Genomic DNA, 19,690 nt, shown 5'->3' with positions numbered 1-19,690 from the left:
AAAAAGCTAAAATGATGACCTGCATCCATAAACACACAGGGAACAGAAGATTTAGGGTGACTGTCCTGTTAATGAAGGCCTTGCATGTCAAGTGTCGGTGATTAATCTTTATCCTGTCGTCCAAGTTTTTGAAGTGGATGCCTCTCTTTGAGCGCCCACTGCCTGACCCTGTGCACAACATCTTGGAAAGCCTTTTACCTTTGACAGCTGCGCATTAAGATGTATTGTTTCTGGAACGCTGACAACTTGTGTTGAAATAACTCTTACTTCTCCAGCAGATATTAGTAATCTAATCCAAGATAAATTAAATTATGTATGTCTGGAATAATGAATCGAGAGAGGATCTGCTTGCGCAAGAGAAGCAGCCTCGCTAACTGGGAAGAGCGTTTTAAAAGCAAACGCACACAAGTTCACGCTCCATGAAGCGCTAATAGCTGAGTCGTGTGGTTCAGATGTGGAATTCCTAATTTACAGCCTCTGACCGCCCCCAAGCCCCTGACTCAGTTCCGGTAAACTGAGAGGTCAGGGGGGCATTGTGGGAAATGTGTGTGTGTGTGAATCACAGGGAACGTTAACTCACTTTACTACGTACTGCATTGATGGAAATCTGACATAAACTACACAACTAAGCAGGTCTAATCTAAGGTGAGTTACAGATGGAGTCTTTTAAAGATGCAAAAGCATGAATAAAGTTTTTTTGGGGGGGTGGAGAAGAGTAACTGATTCTTATTTGTCAGTGTTGACAGTCACTAACTGGAGGTTATGGTTTACCCACACCATTCTGCACAACCTCCACGGTGAGAATGCATTTTAAATGTTTATGTTTGTGTCTTGGGTTTGTGCCTTGGCTGTGTCATAGTGGGCCGAAGTTCATGCACCCCCCAAACACACACACAGTGACTTAGACCACCTCAGGGTCAGGCCATGAATAGCAGTGTATGAATCACACACACACACACACACACACACACACACACACAGTGGTATGCCAAGTGCCACAATGGCAGGACTGAGGTCGTTACTAGAGGACAAACATTCCCGTCTGCAAGGAAATATAAGGAGGGTGTAGAGTTACGTGGTTCAGACATAATCACAATCTGCTATATTTACATTGCGGATGCAGTGTGATGTAAGGGCTTAACTCTACAGAGCTTTAAAGATGAGTATAATTTTCTAATTAGGTTTTTACCCTTTCTATGGCTTGGGTAAGTGGCTTTGAAGACCATACAAACATTATATTTTTTACCCTTAACGTTTTATTTTTGGCTGGACCGCATAGGGATCAGCCCTACAAACTCAAAAGTCTGTCACTGAGTGAGTGATGAAGATACATGATTGGTTGGCCGAGCGTTGGAGTTTCCTCAATGGCTGTTGCTCTTTCAAAATGAAAAGGCGGGGAACGGTCCTTTATGCAAATAAGCCCGTCCAGCGCAACGCGTCCGGCTCATGAAACTTGGACCATGCTGTCAAACTAGGCGATCTAGCTCTAAAATGAAACAAGACTCACCAGTGGCATAGCCTATTTCTCTCTTAAAATATTTTCAAAAGTAGATTTTGGTGGATTGTTTAGACGGAATAACAGAAAAGTTTACAAGAAAGGCCACCATGTTTGAAACGGCGAGCAGAAAACCAGGGACCAATCAGGTGCATTCAACGATAGGGTACGTCAGAGCTTGGACGGCCAGTTGCGTGGAGCAGCATGTCCCCTAGTGTCCTCGCCTTTGACCGAGTCTTGTTGTCTTCTTACATGAAACCACTGGTATTAACATCATCTGAGTGATCCACTTCTACTGGCTTTGTGTTGTTGGCCAAAATAAGAATAAAACTTGAAAAAATGAGAGATGACAGTCGTCTGAAAACAAACAGTGTGTGACTACAGATAATAAAGTTGTCTTGGCCGAGGCAGAGGATGGAAACAAAAGCTGTTTTGAATATATGTGAAGTGGTTTCAGGACCACTGCGGAAGGGAAGAAAAGAGAGAATAAATTCAATAACATGATCCAACTTTGCTTTGAATAGCAACTTAAGATCATATGGGATGAATTTTCACCCAATAAACCTACTTTCAGCAACAAAAAGGGGATGCTTTTTGTTACTGATGACAAAATGAGAGCTAAAAATTATATAAATCAATCTTGCTGCTAACAGAAAAATTCATCGCTTAATTTACTCGACTGAGATAAGGTCACGTAAGACGATGGATTTGATGGTGATGGCGCAAACGGCAGCTTCACTGGTTGTTGGGCAATCTAAACGGTCGCGTTGTTTCCATAAGGGGCTGCTCCACAAACAGTGACATAGTTAATTGCTAGCAGATAGAGCGGTTAGCAAATGACAGCCTCATGTCACAGAGAGTCATCATGTGGCACGCTGAGGCCTGATGAGTGTGTGCTGGAGTTGTGGTTTCACTGTGGGCACTCGTGTTTTTTCTGTTTGCTGGAGCGTGAAACGGACGACAAAGAAAAGAATGAATGTGTGTGAATGTTTGTGTTAGTGTACTGTACTGAATGTGTTAAAGCCTCATCGACACGTCCGCCTCAGGGCAAAGTATTCTGTCGCGTCATCATTGTTTGTGTCTGAGATCGAAGCCATACAGTACAATTAAGAGTGCATTAGTTCCGGAAAAATCTACCCTTGGAGCTTCTGTAAGGACACTTTAAATTAGTACGGCAACTTTAATATTAGATTAGTAGAAACTCTTGGAGTTGTAGAATAAGTAATTCAAGGGAATTTCTTCCTGCCTCTCTCTTCTTCCACACATACACATCATCCTCCATAAGTCTAGGTTAAAACTGCTAAACTTTATAGAAAAGTTCTGCTGTGTGGGAGCACACTGAGTCGTACGTCTCAGCAACACACAGAGTAATTGCTGCTGGCAACGTGTCAAAATCCTTTGTTTGCTTGTTGGACCTGCGATAACCATAACAATATAACCATGGATATGACCTTGGTGACACTCTGGAAAGCCATTACAAAGCCTGGGGGTGTTGAGGTTCTGACTGGTGTGTGACTATCAAGAGACTGAACCTGTTAAGACCGGTACTGCAGCTGATGATTTCATATGTGGGGGTTTAATGAGAACACAAGCAAACGGGAGAGTCACTTGAAATTGATGACAGTCTGTAATGCGTTTGTGTACGTCCGGAATGAGCACGATATTACTCATCGATATTACTCATCGAAAAGTGAGTACCAACCCCTTTAAATATGATTTGTAATCAGATTAGTAATGATTCAGACTGTTTCTCGCACGTTTCCCCCTGAGGAGTTTCCTAAGAGCGTCTCAAGAGTAATATTTTAGATACTTTGGATACAGCAAATACATTGAAACAAACACATGTTTGTGGAAATACAAGTCGGCTAAGACGACAGGAAAGCTCACAAGGAAAAGCACATAATTCAAGAATCACTTCATACCGCGAGAGAAGATATAGCGTCGAACTGCAGGGTGCTTAAATATAATGAATGCACTAAGAATCAGAGCACGCGTTTTTTTCTCCACATGGTCTTCATACTTAAAACTGTAATTACTGTACTTAAAAGACCAGAAATCTGCTCATCTTCACGGCACTGCTCACACATTCCCGTGTTAACATCAATCACGGAGACTCCGCTTCATGCATCAGATAAGCAGATGAGCAGGAAAAGCTCAGCAACATCCCAAGGACTCGCATTGTTCTCCTGCTCATATACTGCTTCAGGAACGCTACACAGCTTCACCGACAACAGGAAATTCTTGGAGAGCACCATCTGTTATCTTTCGCTCAGAAGTTGCAGCTCGTAGCATCTGGAGAAGCAGAGCTGCCTAAAGCTGACTATTATAACCAGCAGCAACCCATGTGGCTTCAGGTCACATGTCCTGTCTCTGGTATGTGGCAGAGTTGAACAGAAGTACACTTTGAGAGATTAAAAGGGTGCAAAGGACACGGAGTTCATTGGATGTATAACCGCTGATTCTAAGATATAATTTGTTGTTAATGCATGCACTGTGAGCTTAACAAACATGAAACGGCATGACTTGATATGACTAAAAGCTTTTCTTTGAACTCTATCAAAATCCAGAAATTCCATAACCAGAAGACAGATGAAAAGGATTTTTCCGACTCTGACTTTCTCTATCTCTCTTTCTCGTTTATTTCTTAAAGGATAGGTTCACATTTTCCTCAAGGTTGTGTCAAAACAAAACTCACATGCCCATATGTACATTGAAAGACTTTTTGGTCTCTGTAATCGTTTGTTTCCATCACTTAATCACTTATAGAAAGGATCTCTTTGAGGTCACCGGCCAGTATGGACAAGAGGAATGATTACAGCGATCAATAACCCCTTAATGTACATATGGGCATGTCAGTATTGTTTGAAGATAAATTCCAGTTTATCCTACTCTGAAAATGTATCAGATTAGACTTTGATCCCGTTCAGATGGAAAGCGGTAAGATAATGTATACAATGAGCAACAGATGGTGTAATAAAACAGTTACTATATGGATCTTTACGAAGTCTTTTTTTATATATATTATGTCTTTGTGGTGGGTAGACAGGGTCTATGCTTTAGAATTGTAAAAACTGAGTCAGGGGTACCAGACAGTAATATGGAATAGGCCAATATCATGTAATATAATCCCTGACTATTTATAACTTAGATAATTGCTTTAAAAAATAATATTTCTTAATACAAGGAAAACCCATCCACAATGGTGGCAGGTGACCTGAGCCAACATTTACCCTGTTATCTGGCAGGTGACAGGTGCTTATCTCATTCCCTGTGGGTAGAGCTGAAACACTTAAGTCAATGAGCAACTATTTAGACAATGGATTCATTGTTAAAGCAATTTTACAAGCAAAAATTCCAAGCATTCCCTGATTTCAGTTTTCAAATTATGGGGATTTGCTTCTTTCCTTTGTCTTATGTGATGATAAACTGAATATATTTGATTTAGGGATGAGAGGAATTGTTGCTTTCCTCTGCTTTTATATCATTATAAACTTTGGGTTTTGGACTGCAGGTTGGATAAAACAAATAATTTGAAGATGTCACTTTGGGGGTTGGGAAATTTGGATGGACATTTTTCATAAACTAAATGATTAATTAAACAATCACAAAAAAAAAAAATGCAATTTCAAGAATGTGGCATGTGCAAAACAACCCTCTAAATGCAGCAGCAGTAGTTGTCTGAAAGCTACGCTGACAATTTCCCACCTTGCGTGGACAGACAAGACAGACCACGCAGCAGCATGCAGTATAAAGGTGTCAAAAGGGAAGCTGCGCACTGTTCGGATCATTTTTGAACACTCAGTTGTGAATTCCCGTTCAGAAGACGATTGTTTGCCAGTCGGCGGGATTGACAAGTGTCCTGCGTCACCTCCTGCCTAGACGTGGTTTGACACATATTTACAAAAAGGCTTATACCGCAGCTGTCATATCCAACGTATCCTCTCTAAATGCTTCAGCAGTTACATCGGTGATTTTATTATGTCTCTGTTTCTCTGCCACTCGTTCTCTCTCATGCACACAAAGCCATTTAACAACCTACCACTGTGACTGCACGCACACACACTATCAGGGCAAATGTTTCCAGAGTCAAGCAGACACGTCATTGGCTGGGACTTAATGGTCTGGCAGGGGACTAATGGGCTTATCCTGGGACATTATCACCTTAAGGGAGAAACCAGCTGCTGCCATCAGAACTTGTTCTCTGGTATTTACAACTTTCACTGTCTCCAAATGCAGGTGTTTCATGGCGTTCCCTTTTAAGGACACGTGGGAAGAGGGGAGGAGATCTGTCAGTCATGCAAACTAGAGGTACGATTGGAAGGATTACGTAAAATACTGCAAAAAGGTCTAGCATTTAGTCTTTAACCTCATCTGCTCTAGTTATACAAAGCCAGCAGACGCTGTTACAACCTTCAGAGAGTGCCCCCCGAAGAGGCATTTTAAATACTATACAACATAAACTATGCTTCTCACAAACACTCTCTCTCTCCCTCCATGTATTTCTCTCTGCGTCACCATTCAACACATTGTAATTGCCGTCTAGGGCATATGCACTGTACGGCAAGAATGTTGCAAGCATGTGATGAATAGCAAGTTTAGGAAACCCTCCAGTATATCAGCAGCAGTGAATCACAGCGTGCTTCAAAACCCAGAATGCGACCAGCTCCCATGAGGTGAGGCGAGAGGATTCCTTTCCCACCATTTCTATCTTTTTTTTATCACTTCTCCCTGAATTTAATTGTGATTTCTTCACTCATGTAAACCAGCGTATTAAGACACCAGGAAAAAAACAATTATCGAGTTCTGCCAGTAAAACACATTTTGTGCTGTCAGCTGATGTTTCAGAGCATGTGACTACATTTGGACCCTGAACTGCTCTGTAATATAGCTGGTAGAAAGCAAAGTCCTCGGGAGGTGGTGTAATGCTGGGTCTTGCTGCCAGAGCACTGTGTGTATTTATGCCTCTGACATTACATATTTTGATAAATATGCTTGCATCTCACCAGCTGCTTCCTACCCGAATTTTCAAGCCAAGATTTAGGAATTAGTCAAAACTCCCTATTACTGTATTGCATGTCAGTGTTGGTTTTTATTGCCATCTCTGCTATGCAACTGTCTGTGAAGTGTAACCTGCAATTATTTTCACTGACGCCATCATCGCTGAGTTACGCAACGTTCACAATGCAAAGACTTCCCTGTGCATGGATGCCATGGTTTCCACATTGGCAGTCATGCAAGTATGCACAGGCTGGAATGGCAAAATTCAGAAATTGTTAAATCACTGATATTGAAACCGCAACTTTTCCCTTTTTTTTCCAAATGAATTCTGGTCTTGGGCATGGTCTCGGTTGGAAACTCTACTCCGTCCAGAGACAAACATGAAGATCCAGCATGAAGGGAGCGCTCTATCCACAGAAATGTCTCAAGTTGCAAAAGGTGGCTCTCAAGAAGCAAAGGTGCCATGCAACCAAGCAACTTTTTAATGTTGAAACCACAACTGTGAAGACTTTCAACTTTGCACAGACTGTGAGTCGAAGTGCCTCACCATCGCATCCCAACTCTTACAGTGGTAAAAACAGAGAGCACTTCAGGTGACCTTCAGGGGTTCGCCCGCCATAAATCTAAAAATTACACCTCTGGCTTGAAGTGCTAGGGCCCTGTAGTTAAAGGGCCGGTTAGGGGCTGGTGATACAGCTGAGCACAACACCTGGAATCCCTCAGCAGCACCAATGAGCTCTGATGAAAAACAAATGTCAGCACCCCCCCTCCTTTCCTCCTTCTGCATGAAGCCCTGCAGGCAGCAGGACCGGGCTGTGTTTACCCTGGCCGGGATGAACTATTGGCTACTGCCAGATCCTCTGCCAGGACTCTTGACCCATATTCTGAGGGTCAGGAAAGTTCATGACAACTATACCACTACTTTTACTACTAGCTCCTAGGAGTGTAAGAAAATATTTTTAAAAAATCAAATATCGTGATGATGTTGTATATATAGTATGTATGTGATAGATGTAATGTACTTGATTTCGGACCCCAGGAAGACTAGCTGGTGCCATTGGTATCAGCTAATGGGGACCCTTTTTAAATATAAATAAATAAATAAATAACACATGCAATAATACAGTAATCATGACATTACCTGCATCTATTTGTGACTATGTGACTGTCTGACTACCACCTGAGGTCACTAACACCTGGTTACAATTTGGGAAAAATAACTTTAAATGGCATTATTTATACATTCAGTATGTATGTCATTTACTTGATATTGATACAGTTGTATATCACCATATTGTTTTGTTTTCTTTCTGATAGAGAAAGCTTAAAGGTCAGCAAATTTGCAATGACTCACTAAATTGTCCTGGCAACTTTAGCTGCCAGGAATTAGACGGCACCGTCTGTCAGCTTAGAGAGTAAAGCTCCTGTTCATACACTTAAATAGGCTGCTGTTATTAGGGGTAATAGCGACCTCTTATTTACGATTAAGTAATTGGACGAGCAACTTTTCCTACATCCCTTGAGCATGTGAATTACTGTAATGCAGAATAAGTCAGTGAAATTGCTGTAATGAGGATGATTAAAAAGGCTTATAATGGAGAGCAACAGGCAGCAGAGTGTCTCTACACTGCAAAAAAAGGATTTTTAAGAAAGTAAAAAAAAAAGCCTTGTTTCTAGGAGATTTTTTTTATTTTTTGCCGAAAAAGAAAAATAATCTTGACAAGCCAGTTTTGCATTAGAAAAAAATCTAATTTTAAGAAAATACATCTAACTTTTTCTTAATAAGAAATTAAAATCTTAATTAAGATGTAAATTCTTAAATTAAGTAAAAAATAAAAAAGCTTAATCAAGAAAGCACAATACTCATTTTAAGTCTTACATAAGCAACATTTTGGCCTATTTTTCTAGTTTTAAGACACATTACAGACTTAAAGTGTCTAGATTTATAGTCTAGTTTTAAGAGTTCTAGCAAAGCTAAATTTGCTTACCCCATTGGCAGATTTTTTTTGCTTAAAACAAGAAAATGTGTCGAAATTTTAAGAATATTTGGCTTATTTCTAGTGGGGCTGTTTTTGCAGTGCACCTACCCTGGAGATGGTTAACGGTGTGCTGAAATCTCGTCCTCCCACCAGTCGAAAGCCCCAAGGAGAGGGTCCCTTTAGTGTCACGGTCTGGCTCATGTTTGGTAGAGACTGAGAGAGAAGCAGACAGATGAATATCCTCGGTTTCCTCGATGTGTAGTCTACGGGGTAACAATAAAAGGCAAAGTATAGCAAAGAGTCCTCTCTCTGCCTAGCTGCTAGGCAACGCTGTCCCGTCTGTTGAAAACTTTCCTCCTCTCTTCACTCAAGTTTAAATAACGAAGCCGCCTCTGACGTGAGATGACGGGCTGTTCCTGCCCGCCTTCAGCCGGTCTATGCGGAGTGGGAGGAGACCTGGAGGACCGGAGCACCGGAGGAGGAGGAGGAGGAGGAGGAGGAGGGGACCTAGCCGGCAGTGTGCTGCTGTGACATGACAACTGTGAGTCACAAACATCAGCTTGTTGTTCAACACTGTAGGTCGCCTGTAAATGGGGCTAACTAGATGCAGCATATCTTTGTTATTGTTGCTAAACCCCCTCCCACCTTGGTTACTGTTGCTAGGTCAAGCTTTTTGCACTCAGCATGTCAATATGGAGTTATATCAGTGAGATGTATCCTAGGGGTGTGACGATTCACTCAGCTCATGATATGATACACGATATTGGGTTCATGATCTCGATACGATACAGGATATTATAACAATAATTTTAACAAAACTTGAATGATGAAAATATATGACTGAAAAAAGTGCTGCCGCCGAGCCAACGCGCTGTGAGCCGCCGAGCCAGCCGCCGAGCCAACGCGCTGTTAGCCGCCGAGCCAACGCGCTGCTGCCCGCCGAGCCAACATACTACGCTGTTAGCCGCCGAGCCAACGCGCTGTGAGCCGCCAAGCCAACGCGCTGTGAGCCGCCGAGCCAACGCGCTGCTGGCCGCCGAGCCAACATACCGCGCTGTTGGCCGCCGAGCCAACAAGCCAACAAGCCAACGAGCCAACGAGCCAACGCGCTGTTAGTCTCCGAGCCAACGCGCTGTTAGTCTCCGAGCCAACACGCTGTTAGTCTCCGAGCCAACGCGCTGTTAGCCGCTGAGCCAACAAGCCAACGAGCCAATGCGCTGTTGGCCGTCGAGCCAACGCGCTGTTAGCCGCCGAGCCAACGCGCTGTTAGCCGCCGAGCCAACGAGCCAACGCACTGTTGGCCGTCGAGCCAACGCGTTGTTAGCCGTCGAGCCAACGCGCTGTTAGCCGCCGAGCCAACGCGCTGTTACCCACCGAGCCAACATCCTGTTAGTCGCCGAGCCAACGCGTTGTTAGCTGTCGAGCCAACGCGCTGTTAGCCGCCGAGCCAACGTACTGTTGGACGCCGAGCCAACGCGTTGTTAGCAGCCGAGCCAACGCGCTGTTAGCCGCCGAGCCAACGCGCTGTTAGCCGCCGAGCCAACGAGCCAACGCACTGTTGGCCGTCGAGCCAACGCGTTGTTAGCCGTCGAGCCAACGCGCTGTTAGCCGCAGAGCCAACACGTTGTTAGCCGCCGAGCCAACGCGCTGTTAGCCGCCGAGCCAATGCGCTGTTAGCCGCCGAGCCAATGCGCTGTTAGCCGCCGAGCCAACGCGCTGTTAGCCGCCGAGCCAACGCGCTGTTAGCCGCAGAGCCAACGCGCTGTTAGCCGCTGGTTTACGACAAGAAAAGTGAAATCTTATACTTACACTTAAATTGAAGTGTGATTGATGTTACAGAGCTGTCTGTCTACGTCCGTTATTAACGTTGACGTCACTACGAAATAGCATGCAATTTGCATAGGGTTTCGGACATACTAAAATATCTCACATACTGTTTTAGCGTAGGCTGCATCATCCCCATCAGTGAACATACAGGTAAGGTTTATTGATCATTGACTTCCCTGGTTAATCACTGAGCTATTTTATATTTATGTAGAACACCATGGCCAGGTGTTCCCACTTGACCCTAACGATCCCCTGCCACCAGGCACCTGGAACAGGTTTAACAGGGAAGGACAGGGGTCATCACAACTAGGTATAAAACATTTAGATTTAGTTGTTAGTGAGTCTGTGTGTTAAAACTGTCTTACATTTAGATGAAAAATTGCACCTTTAAAAACTCATAGAAAAGAAGCTGTAACCTTATACCTTGGTGTTAGCATGTTAACATTTGCTAATTAGAACTAATCACAACGTGCAGCTGAGGATGATGTCATACATTTTGCAGGTGCTTTGTCATAAACCAAAGCATTGGACAAATTAAAATTTCAACCTGATTGATGATGGTGCTAGATGAAAAGTCAGGATCACCAAAGTTGTTACAATTCATCCTGTGGAGGACATGAATATCTAATATCAAATTTCATGGCAATCCATTCAACAGTTGTTGAGAAATTTTACTAAAAAACACAACAAGTGTGAAGAAATGAAAACATAAAGAACACCTTGGGGGCTTGTGAAATAATCTGAACATGCAGTTAAAACTAAGATCAGTCCATAACTCTTAGGGTCTTAAGCAGACAGCTGTACCTGCTGAGTATCATCTTCAACAATGAAGATGTTGTGCTGTAATTTGGACGCCTCACTGGCAGAAAATACCACTCCTATTTGTCAGTGGAGAATCCTCTCTGCCCCACTTCTTGATTCATTCATTTCCCCTGCCAATTGCAGAGTGAGTCATTGAGCTTGAGTACGCTTTTTCTACTGCAGCGAGAATGATCTCATATAGACATTCCTGGGAATCTGCCGTTCAGACAACAGCAGGCGTGTGGAGCTCTGTCTGAAGGTCTGAGTCAATTTGAGTCAGACACCAACCCATTCCAGTTAATGTGTGTAAAAACAGTGGCACTGATGTCAAACCAGCTGGATCTCAACATCAGGTATCATCGTCAGAGCATGACAGGGTGTTTTGAAAGTGTTGCATAAACATTGCACAATGAGGTGCTGTGACACAACAGAGCACGTTGAGAAAGTAAGAATTGGAGTAATGACGCAAGCGGTGTGATCGCTAGTCAGATCAATTCAGTGTACACAAGCTTAGAAACCTCCTCTCAGGACTTTGGATTCAGGAGAAATTGAAGGTACAATTGATAACTTTGGAGAGCCTAATAGAGACACCACTGTCAAACTCAGCCATTTATCCGTTTTTTCCACATTAACTGACGACACAGAGATACCATTTGATACCAACGTTGTTATACAATTGGCTCACAAGCCTTGTTAGAAGTGGGTACCAAACGTCAGATATCGTCCACAGATATAAGTATTTTGTATTTTGGTCGTTGCCATTTGGGGTTTTTGCAACCAGAAGTGACAAAAGAAGGTGGAGCTAAGTTCAGCTGAACACTGAATAAGACATTTTCAGGCAACCAAAAAGGTTATAATTAACTTTCATGAACTGAAAACAAACTGTGAAAGGGTTAAAGTTGTAAGACAAAAACACTGACAACTCCCAGACCGGACAACAACGCCGTGGTTGCGACCTGTCAATCACAAGGTAGCCATGCCCTAAAGCATCCCCTGCTTTATGGTCTATTTGTTTTCATTGACTTCTATACATCAGACTTCTTTTTGCAACCAGAGGAGTCGCCCCCTGCTAGCTATTAGAAAGAATGCAAGTTTGAGGCACTTGAGCATTTAAGATTTAAAAAACAGACAAACACAATATATCCATACAGCAATTTGTTTTGACATGTAAACAAAGCCAATAATCACGTTTCAGAAAGTGTCACCAAACAGTGTTTACAGACTGCACCTTTACCTGCTACCCAGGCTACATCAAAGGATGACTAACCAGAGAACAAGAGAGGATGAGAGGGCTGTTGGTCTGCTCTGGAGATTTATTGAGCAGATGAACAGGCTGACATTTCGTCGGATATGCGTCTTCTTCAAAGCCTGCTCCCAATAAATCTGAGTCTAACTACAGAGAGCTCCCGTCCCTCTGTTCTTTTTCCCCAGATGGTCGTCATTCGACAGACCCTGGGCAGCATCTAAGAAGTCCTTTTAAACCCCTACAAATCTATCTGCTCTCTGGTTTTTGCCTCTGCATTACGTAGCAAAGAAGAACCTGAGGGGGCAGCAGGTAAGATGAGCGGTGTTGTAGTCATGAGCTGTCTGCCTCCGTCTGGATTACCTCGGCTGTCTGGGAGAGTGATGTCATCTAAACTGTTGTTGATTCCTCAGCTTTGTCGCTAGTAGTGATAGAGTCTAATAATTATTAATGTCGTCACACAATAGCCAATAATATTGGACTTAAGTTTGTCAGGTGGCCAGAAACACGACTCCAAATGAATTCTAATGGCTGACTGATATGTGTACATAAATGAATAACACTCACCACAACAAGCTGATAATGTCAGTGTTTTAGTGCCTGCGTCCCATTAGGTGCAGGGTTTACAATCACTACCATGAGTTTGAGTGAAGTCCAAAAATCTGCTGCGGGCAAATCTAGCAGCAGATGTAACTCCCGATTGCTAACATCTTTGCCGCATTAACAAAAAAACACGGCTTCTCTTCAGCTCACACGACATTTGGTAGCTTTATGTCCCCTGCGTTGCAAATGGTTTGCTGTTTGTAATGGCACAGGCTGAAAACAATGGTGCCACTTTACAGCGCTGTGCCTGGAGCGCCCCATGGGGAAGCAAATAGTTGTAGGGAAATCATGAAGCTTAATTTATGTGGTTGCAATATCGCTGAGTCAGAAATGAAAAACAGATGATTTCATAGCATAAGAGGGCCACAGGGCCAAAGCTATCTCATAAGAACGCTGCAGACTTACACACTAACCATCTGCAAGTTGATGTGATTATACATAACTGAGAAGAACATTTGATACCGGAGGAAATACATCTGAAGAGTATGTGTCCACTTCTTTCACAATTATCTCTAAATCAGAACTAAATGTTCCAGTCAAGCTGCTAAGTTTAATGTGTTTGTACTGAGCAGCTGCAGTCAGTGTATGAATATACAGCCGATGTGGCTCAAAGGTTTCTTTATGCTCAGTAAATGCAAGGATATAAGCATGTTTAAATGCACACACATTATTTATTTCACATATCAGTCATCTTTAAACCAAAATAATTGCTTCATAATAGCTAAAGTTTTAGCTGGCCAAGCGTAAAAGTCATCCTTAACACAGTCATCCACTGGCCACACACAAGAGACACACACTGACCAGATGCTGACAATGAATATTTAACGTGGTGCTGAAGCGTTACTGTTGTTGGAATAACAAACAGATGTGAATGGATCTTCAAGTACCGTCCATAAATATGAGATACAATCGAACAAGAATAATGTATTCATTCAGTGTTGAGGCAGTGTGCTGACGTGAAAGTAAAAAAGACTGAGTGTGTGTAGTTAGACAAACCACCCTTGAGTTAAAGCAGCAGTGGGTGGAAATTGAGCAAATATGATTAAAACAGTCGCTATATCCTGACAGTAGTGCATGAGACAGGTAATCTGAAAAATCATGTGCCTCTGTATCCCCCAGTGTTCCTAATGGCATCTGCAAGATTTCACAGACCGGAGGAAAACAACCAATCGGAGCCGAGCTGGAGCCTGCCGTTTCTGAGCAGCTGTCAATCACTCGCAAACTCCGATCAGACGGTCAAACTAGGCAGCGCTGATCAAATATGAATCAATATTCTGTTACTGCAATGCCTACTTCTCGCCTCAAATGTTTTCAGAAACCTCTTGTAGTGTACTGTTTAGCTGTAAAATTAGAAAGTTTGTGTCCGGCAGCCATGTTGCGATCAGTTGAGGAAATACCAAGCACCGCCCACCAGCCGGTTCAAACTTTCTTATGCGGGCAGCACAGTTCTGGGGACTTCTGTCTTCTTGTTTTTTTCTTTGAATGTTTTTTCCCCGGCATGGATGAGAGTGATGTGTTTTTGCTATTTTAATTGTTACTTTAGTCAGGGCTGGAGATCACCTGTAGTTCAGTTATTGTGTTTGGTTTAGTTTTAATAAGGCCTACTCTCTAAGTTTAGGGGGTAGGTTAAGCGGGGTGCTCTCTCAATGAAATTACCTGTGATTGGTCAAAGTCTCCCGTCACAGGCTAGATTTTTTTAAAGTCTGAACACGGGGCCATGAGGAGGTGCAGAAGTCTCAGAACACTTGAATTACAATATGTTGAAAGGTTATTATGGAAGTTTCGCCCAATGATGCCAAAAATATACTGCCTACTGCCACTTTAAAGGTCTTATTGATAACATTTATATGTAGATGAATATTTTAAAAAAACAAAACATCCACAGAGCTTTTAGAAAGGTATGGAATTATAAAAAGTATGGCTTTTATAAATTTTATAATAGGGAGAATGTTATCAATGTTATCAATAGCACCTTTAAATTTGATTTTATCTGTAGGGACACTCTGATTTCTTCCTAACTTTCTCACGCTTTTCCTCCTTCCTCCCTCTATCTCTCTCTCTATTTGTAATTCATTATCTCACACAGAGTGTATAATTAAAGCTCACCAGGATGAATCATCAAACCATTGCCACCAAACCATCCATTTAAACCTAAACAAGTTCTAGAGAACTCCTCTCCAGAGTCACAAACAAAAACCCTAATTGACGCCAAGCCCACTCATTATACTGAGGATGAGACAATCTGATGCTGTGACGAAGGCTTTAAATCAGCAGTTACTCCAAGTAAACAATCCAGGTAAGGAGAGCATTCATTGGACGAGCCCACAGCAACAGGAGTGGCATGAGGAATGTATGTGGGCACTAATTAAATATCCAGGGGCTGGTCGAACAACAGTTAAGACTTGTGTCATTTTTTGTCTCTGTGGGAGACATCTCCTCAAGCCGGAGGGTTGGCACGCAAACATGGACGTCTTTTTGGTTGGACTCCAAATCAGAAGAATGTCTTCTTGGACAATAGACGAGTTATATTTTTAAAAAAACACACAGCTTCTCCTTTTACCAAACCTGCTTTCTGAAGACTATTTGGTGCCGGAGAGAGCGCACCTACTGGTTGTTGACAATGTTCGCGTCATTGAACTTAATATTAAACGAAAAAGACAGACTTAAGACAGCTTGGACTGAGTTTTATGACCACCTTACACTAAACAATCAAGATCACGGGAGGGCGCCGCAACTCCAGCAAAACTCTTGTGACGTTATTCCAACATTGAGAAAATGTCTGCGACAGTGAAATTGCTTGAAAAGTGGTTTGGTGCAGGTTGGCATCAGGTTAGATATGTCTTAATTAAATTCACCTGAGTAGTACTGAAAAGGCTTTGCGGTTACAAACTAGCCATACAGATTATGACACTTTACATCTTGATGTCAGGTTTTAATTACAACTTAGCCTGCCTCGTGAATAAAGGAACTATAAGCGCTGATCCTCGTTTGCTTCACAGAATAAAACTAGAAGGATACTTGGAGAGCTCAGACCTCCAAGGCCAAATGCCCTATCTCGCAATGTTAAGGAAAATTTAAGCGTGTATCCGTCTCGTGATTCAGATCTACTCCAAAATTCAACATGTTCTTCCTTGGCCCATGTTACACCCTCCCACCAAGTTTCATGAAAATCGCGAGTAGTTTTTCCCTAATGATGCTGAAAAACAAACAGACAGACAAACCGAACCGAACAGAAAACATGACCTCCTTGGCGGAGGTAATAAGAAACTAATAAATTAATACCAGGAACTGAACCCCTTCTGGTGAAGATAAATATCATTGTAATGAAGGGAAATGATGCACACCACATCAACACTGTAACAATGCAGTCTTTGTCCTGATGTGCTGCATGGTTCTGACCTGGGAAAGACCAATAAATGTTTCCCCCTGTGTACATATGCCAGCTGTTGACAACTGAGTTCAGCACATTCACGGCTTCGTTCGTGTTTACAGTCGATGGACAATACCACAGAGTTGACGGCCACCACTATTCATGCCAGCAGGCATACTTAGGGCTCTCTGTATCCATATTTAAGCCTTCTATTATTGATACATATAGTATACTGTATAACTATAAATATAACACATATGACATTATTATAATTTTATAAATATTCTAGAGCAGAAACATGAATCAATGAATTAGAATCAATGACCCAACTGTGTTTTGTTGCAAGCATTATAACAGAACGTTAAACCAAGCACAATAACTTGTTAATTTCTTCACAAGCCTCAGGTTTAAACCCAACCAAAGAGGTACTTACTGGGCTGTTTAGATAGAATATTTATCAAACAAATCATGCAGTGGTATAGACCTACTGATACTAGAAGTACCATACTTCTCCTACATGCTTGGCACACGGGAGGAATTTCAGTTGGTTGCAATCTGCAACCACACCGCTAGATGCCGCCAAACACACAGCACCTTTAAGATTTTATTCATCCAGTTTTCAGTATGTCAGTCTCTGAGACTTCTGCCTCCATTCAAGTACAATGGGTAATCTGGATAATCCATACTGTAGCTTTCACTGTGAACAAAAAGAATAGGTCCAATGAAAACAACCACCACAAGTGCAATTCCATTCACCTGCATTTAATTGGGTCGGAGGCAGAAATCACTGAGACCTATCTCAAAACCTGGACCAATAAACCACGTGGCTAGATACCATCAGGGTTAAGTAAGAAAATATGTTTTCAGTGAGCTGACTTTTACTTGTTTTTGTTTTTGTTATTTTCACTTCCTCCAGGACTGCATACTATAGTGGCGTCATTGCGTGAGGCATTTAACAGTAGCTGCGTGCTCGCAATCCTTGGTAGTAAATGGGTCTTAGGGGGTTTAACAAGCTCTACGCTCTGTGATCCCTCGCTCTGTTAATTGTGGTAAGTAATTGGAAACTTCTTCTGTTGGTTATGGCAACGTTACAGAGCTCATTCTGTAGCTTTGTACTGTATACTGGGGAATCTCACTTGCCTTGTAAAACTGCTGAATTGTAAATAAGCTCACAGTGTTGTGCAGTGTTTACCTCAAAATAAAGAAAATAAAGAGTAGGAGTAGGGTTTGTTTCTACGGAGAAACTGAGTCGTCTTAGTCAACAACCACATCAGTGTTTCACTTGGCCTTGCTTCAAAGGGCCAAACCATCAAACATCGCTATCTTTGACTCTGAGGTCTCACACCAGGAGGAACAGGTGTTGTAAAGATTACACATATCATAAACCACAGGGGAAGTCCCTGATAGGTGAGACCATCTGAGTTCATCTCAGCCATACAAGGCAATCGTGAATACTCAGCTGAAGAGGCAAAAAGCAGGAGGAATAGGGCACGATCTCTGGTGTATCAATAAGAGTGGGTTGTTATTTTATTTGTATGTTTAAATGATCTGGGGATACACTTTTATTATACGCCATTGAAGACTCGTTGGTTGTTTTTCTTCTGTGTTACACGGTCTGAAACGGAATTGTTCAACCTTTTTTGGGTCTGTAGTAGAAACCAGGCTGATGTACGGGCATTTCCCACAAGACTCGTAAATTACTCAGATTTTAACGTACATGTTTTAGCAGGGCCAGTGTCCACATTTAAAGATCACAGTGTTCCTCTATGAGGAGCACTGGAACATGGGATGGATTACAGCTACTGGTCAGCAGCTGCTGTTAAACCCCACACATTCACACACTATCAAGAAGACCAATTAAAACACCGTGGGAGTCCTCGTTTAGATAGAGTGTAATATCACAGTTAAGATGCTTCCTCTTAAAACCATCCCAACAGAAACATGAAAAGAAAAAAAACAAGCATTTGTGAGGTTTTGGAAGTTGAAACTAAAAAAGTTTACATAAATATGATTGCATAAACAATTCTATCCCTTATCCCTCCTGTTGCCTCCGTCTCTTCATCCTCTCTAAATACTTTGGTCTAACCCTGTGCAGGAATGTCAAACAACACTTGTGAGACATAAAAGGGACTACCAAACAGTACACATACAACCACCCCCACAACCACACACCTACTCACACAAACTTCTACAGCCACCCACTCACCCGCTCTCAGGAAATTACCCGGTGTCTGGCTTTTGTTTCATTTCATTTCTTGAAAGCTTGTTTATCTGCTTTCCTCTCTTTGCACCAACTGAACTAAACCAGGTCGCAGTGTGCACAGTTAACCCCTCCAATGGCTTCACCAACAATGTGAAAAATGTCGTACACACCTTGCAGTAGAATCATTGGCTTAAGTAGAAAAAAAACAGTGTTTAGTATTACATGTTGCAGGAATGACAAATGATTTCTGCCAGGCACTGTTGGGGAAAATAGCAGCCGATTAGACTGTTGTAGGCTATTTAATAGGCGTTATCCGTCACTATAGCACCATAGATGTGGGTTGATAGGGAACTACTACACCCACTAGTAGGCTTTATCGTCTATTCATATGGTCGATCACTGAAAGAAGGTAAGAACACGACAGCGACCTCTAGCCACGGCAGTAATTATGAGCAGAAGTGGAAGTCAGGCGCTGTAGTAGACAGCGTGAAACTCCATACGGGGTGGAGGTTGGGGGCAATGGATGGGACACCCTGAATAGGGTTCGCAACTATATGTAGTTATCTTTGATTTTGCAAGCCTTAACTTTCACTTTTGAAACATATTTTTATGTCAAAGCACAATGTTTTTCCCTAAAGTGAACTTAGTGATTTTGTTGCCTAAACCTAAAGAAGTTGTAGTTTTCTTGCCTAAACCTAAAGAACTTGTAGTTTTGATGCCTAAACCTAAAGAAGCCTTTTTGTTGGTGTTCAAAACGTAACATTTCATTCAGTTTTACATGTTAGAACGTGTTGCTTTTAAGTTTCGCTTTCACTTTTACAACATAGTAGGCGAAGTATAGGCTCCTAATGACCCACATCTATGGTGCTTACAGCAACTGATAACGCCCATATAATGGCCTGAAAACAGTCGAATCGGGTGCAAATAGACACCTTTTGTGATTTACTATTTTCAGAGTAGCATGGTGGCATCATGTCATATAGAAATGCAGAAACATACAAAAATCTTAAATAGTGCACTTCAAAATGTACCTAAAAAATCCAACTATTGTTTCTCTGCTCCAAAACATCATGCAGAAAAATTTGTTTTTACGCTGCAATTATTGTATGATTGAGCACAATTAAAGCATCAAATACAACGAGAAACAGATTGACTTCATCCCCCTTATCTT

General features: G+C 42.2%; 1 protein-coding gene and 1 long non-coding RNA gene across 3 annotated transcripts in view; one reads left to right on the top strand and one right to left on the bottom strand.

The window, feature by feature from the left end:
* pdlim4 (PDZ and LIM domain 4) overlaps positions 1–8,977 on the bottom strand; it is a 51,430-nt gene extending 42,453 nt beyond the window's left edge. The window contains exon 1 of one of the 2 annotated variants that reach the window (XM_074610234.1): positions 8,581–8,977. In XM_074610234.1, the coding sequence (XP_074466335.1) occupies positions 8,581–8,673 (93 nt within the window). In that variant the 5' untranslated portion in view covers positions 8,674–8,977. The remainder of the gene's footprint in view (positions 1–8,580) is intronic. The other variant, XM_074610233.1, reaches the window with a different exon arrangement.
* Positions 8,978–10,416: 1,439 nt separating this feature from the next.
* Positions 10,417–15,340, top strand: LOC141752716 (uncharacterized). Its single transcript, XR_012590330.1, has 3 exons — positions 10,417–10,449; positions 12,532–12,655; positions 14,066–15,340. It is a non-coding gene; the product is annotated as an uncharacterized LOC141752716 (long non-coding RNA).
* Positions 15,341–19,690: the final 4,350 nt, after the last annotated feature.

The sequence above is a fragment of the Sebastes fasciatus genome, chromosome 16, assembly GCF_043250625.1.
Source record: "Sebastes fasciatus isolate fSebFas1 chromosome 16, fSebFas1.pri, whole genome shotgun sequence".
NCBI classification, from domain to species: Eukaryota; Metazoa; Chordata; class Actinopteri; order Perciformes; family Sebastidae; genus Sebastes; species Sebastes fasciatus.
This window is presented reverse-complemented; position numbering and strand designations above follow the sequence as displayed.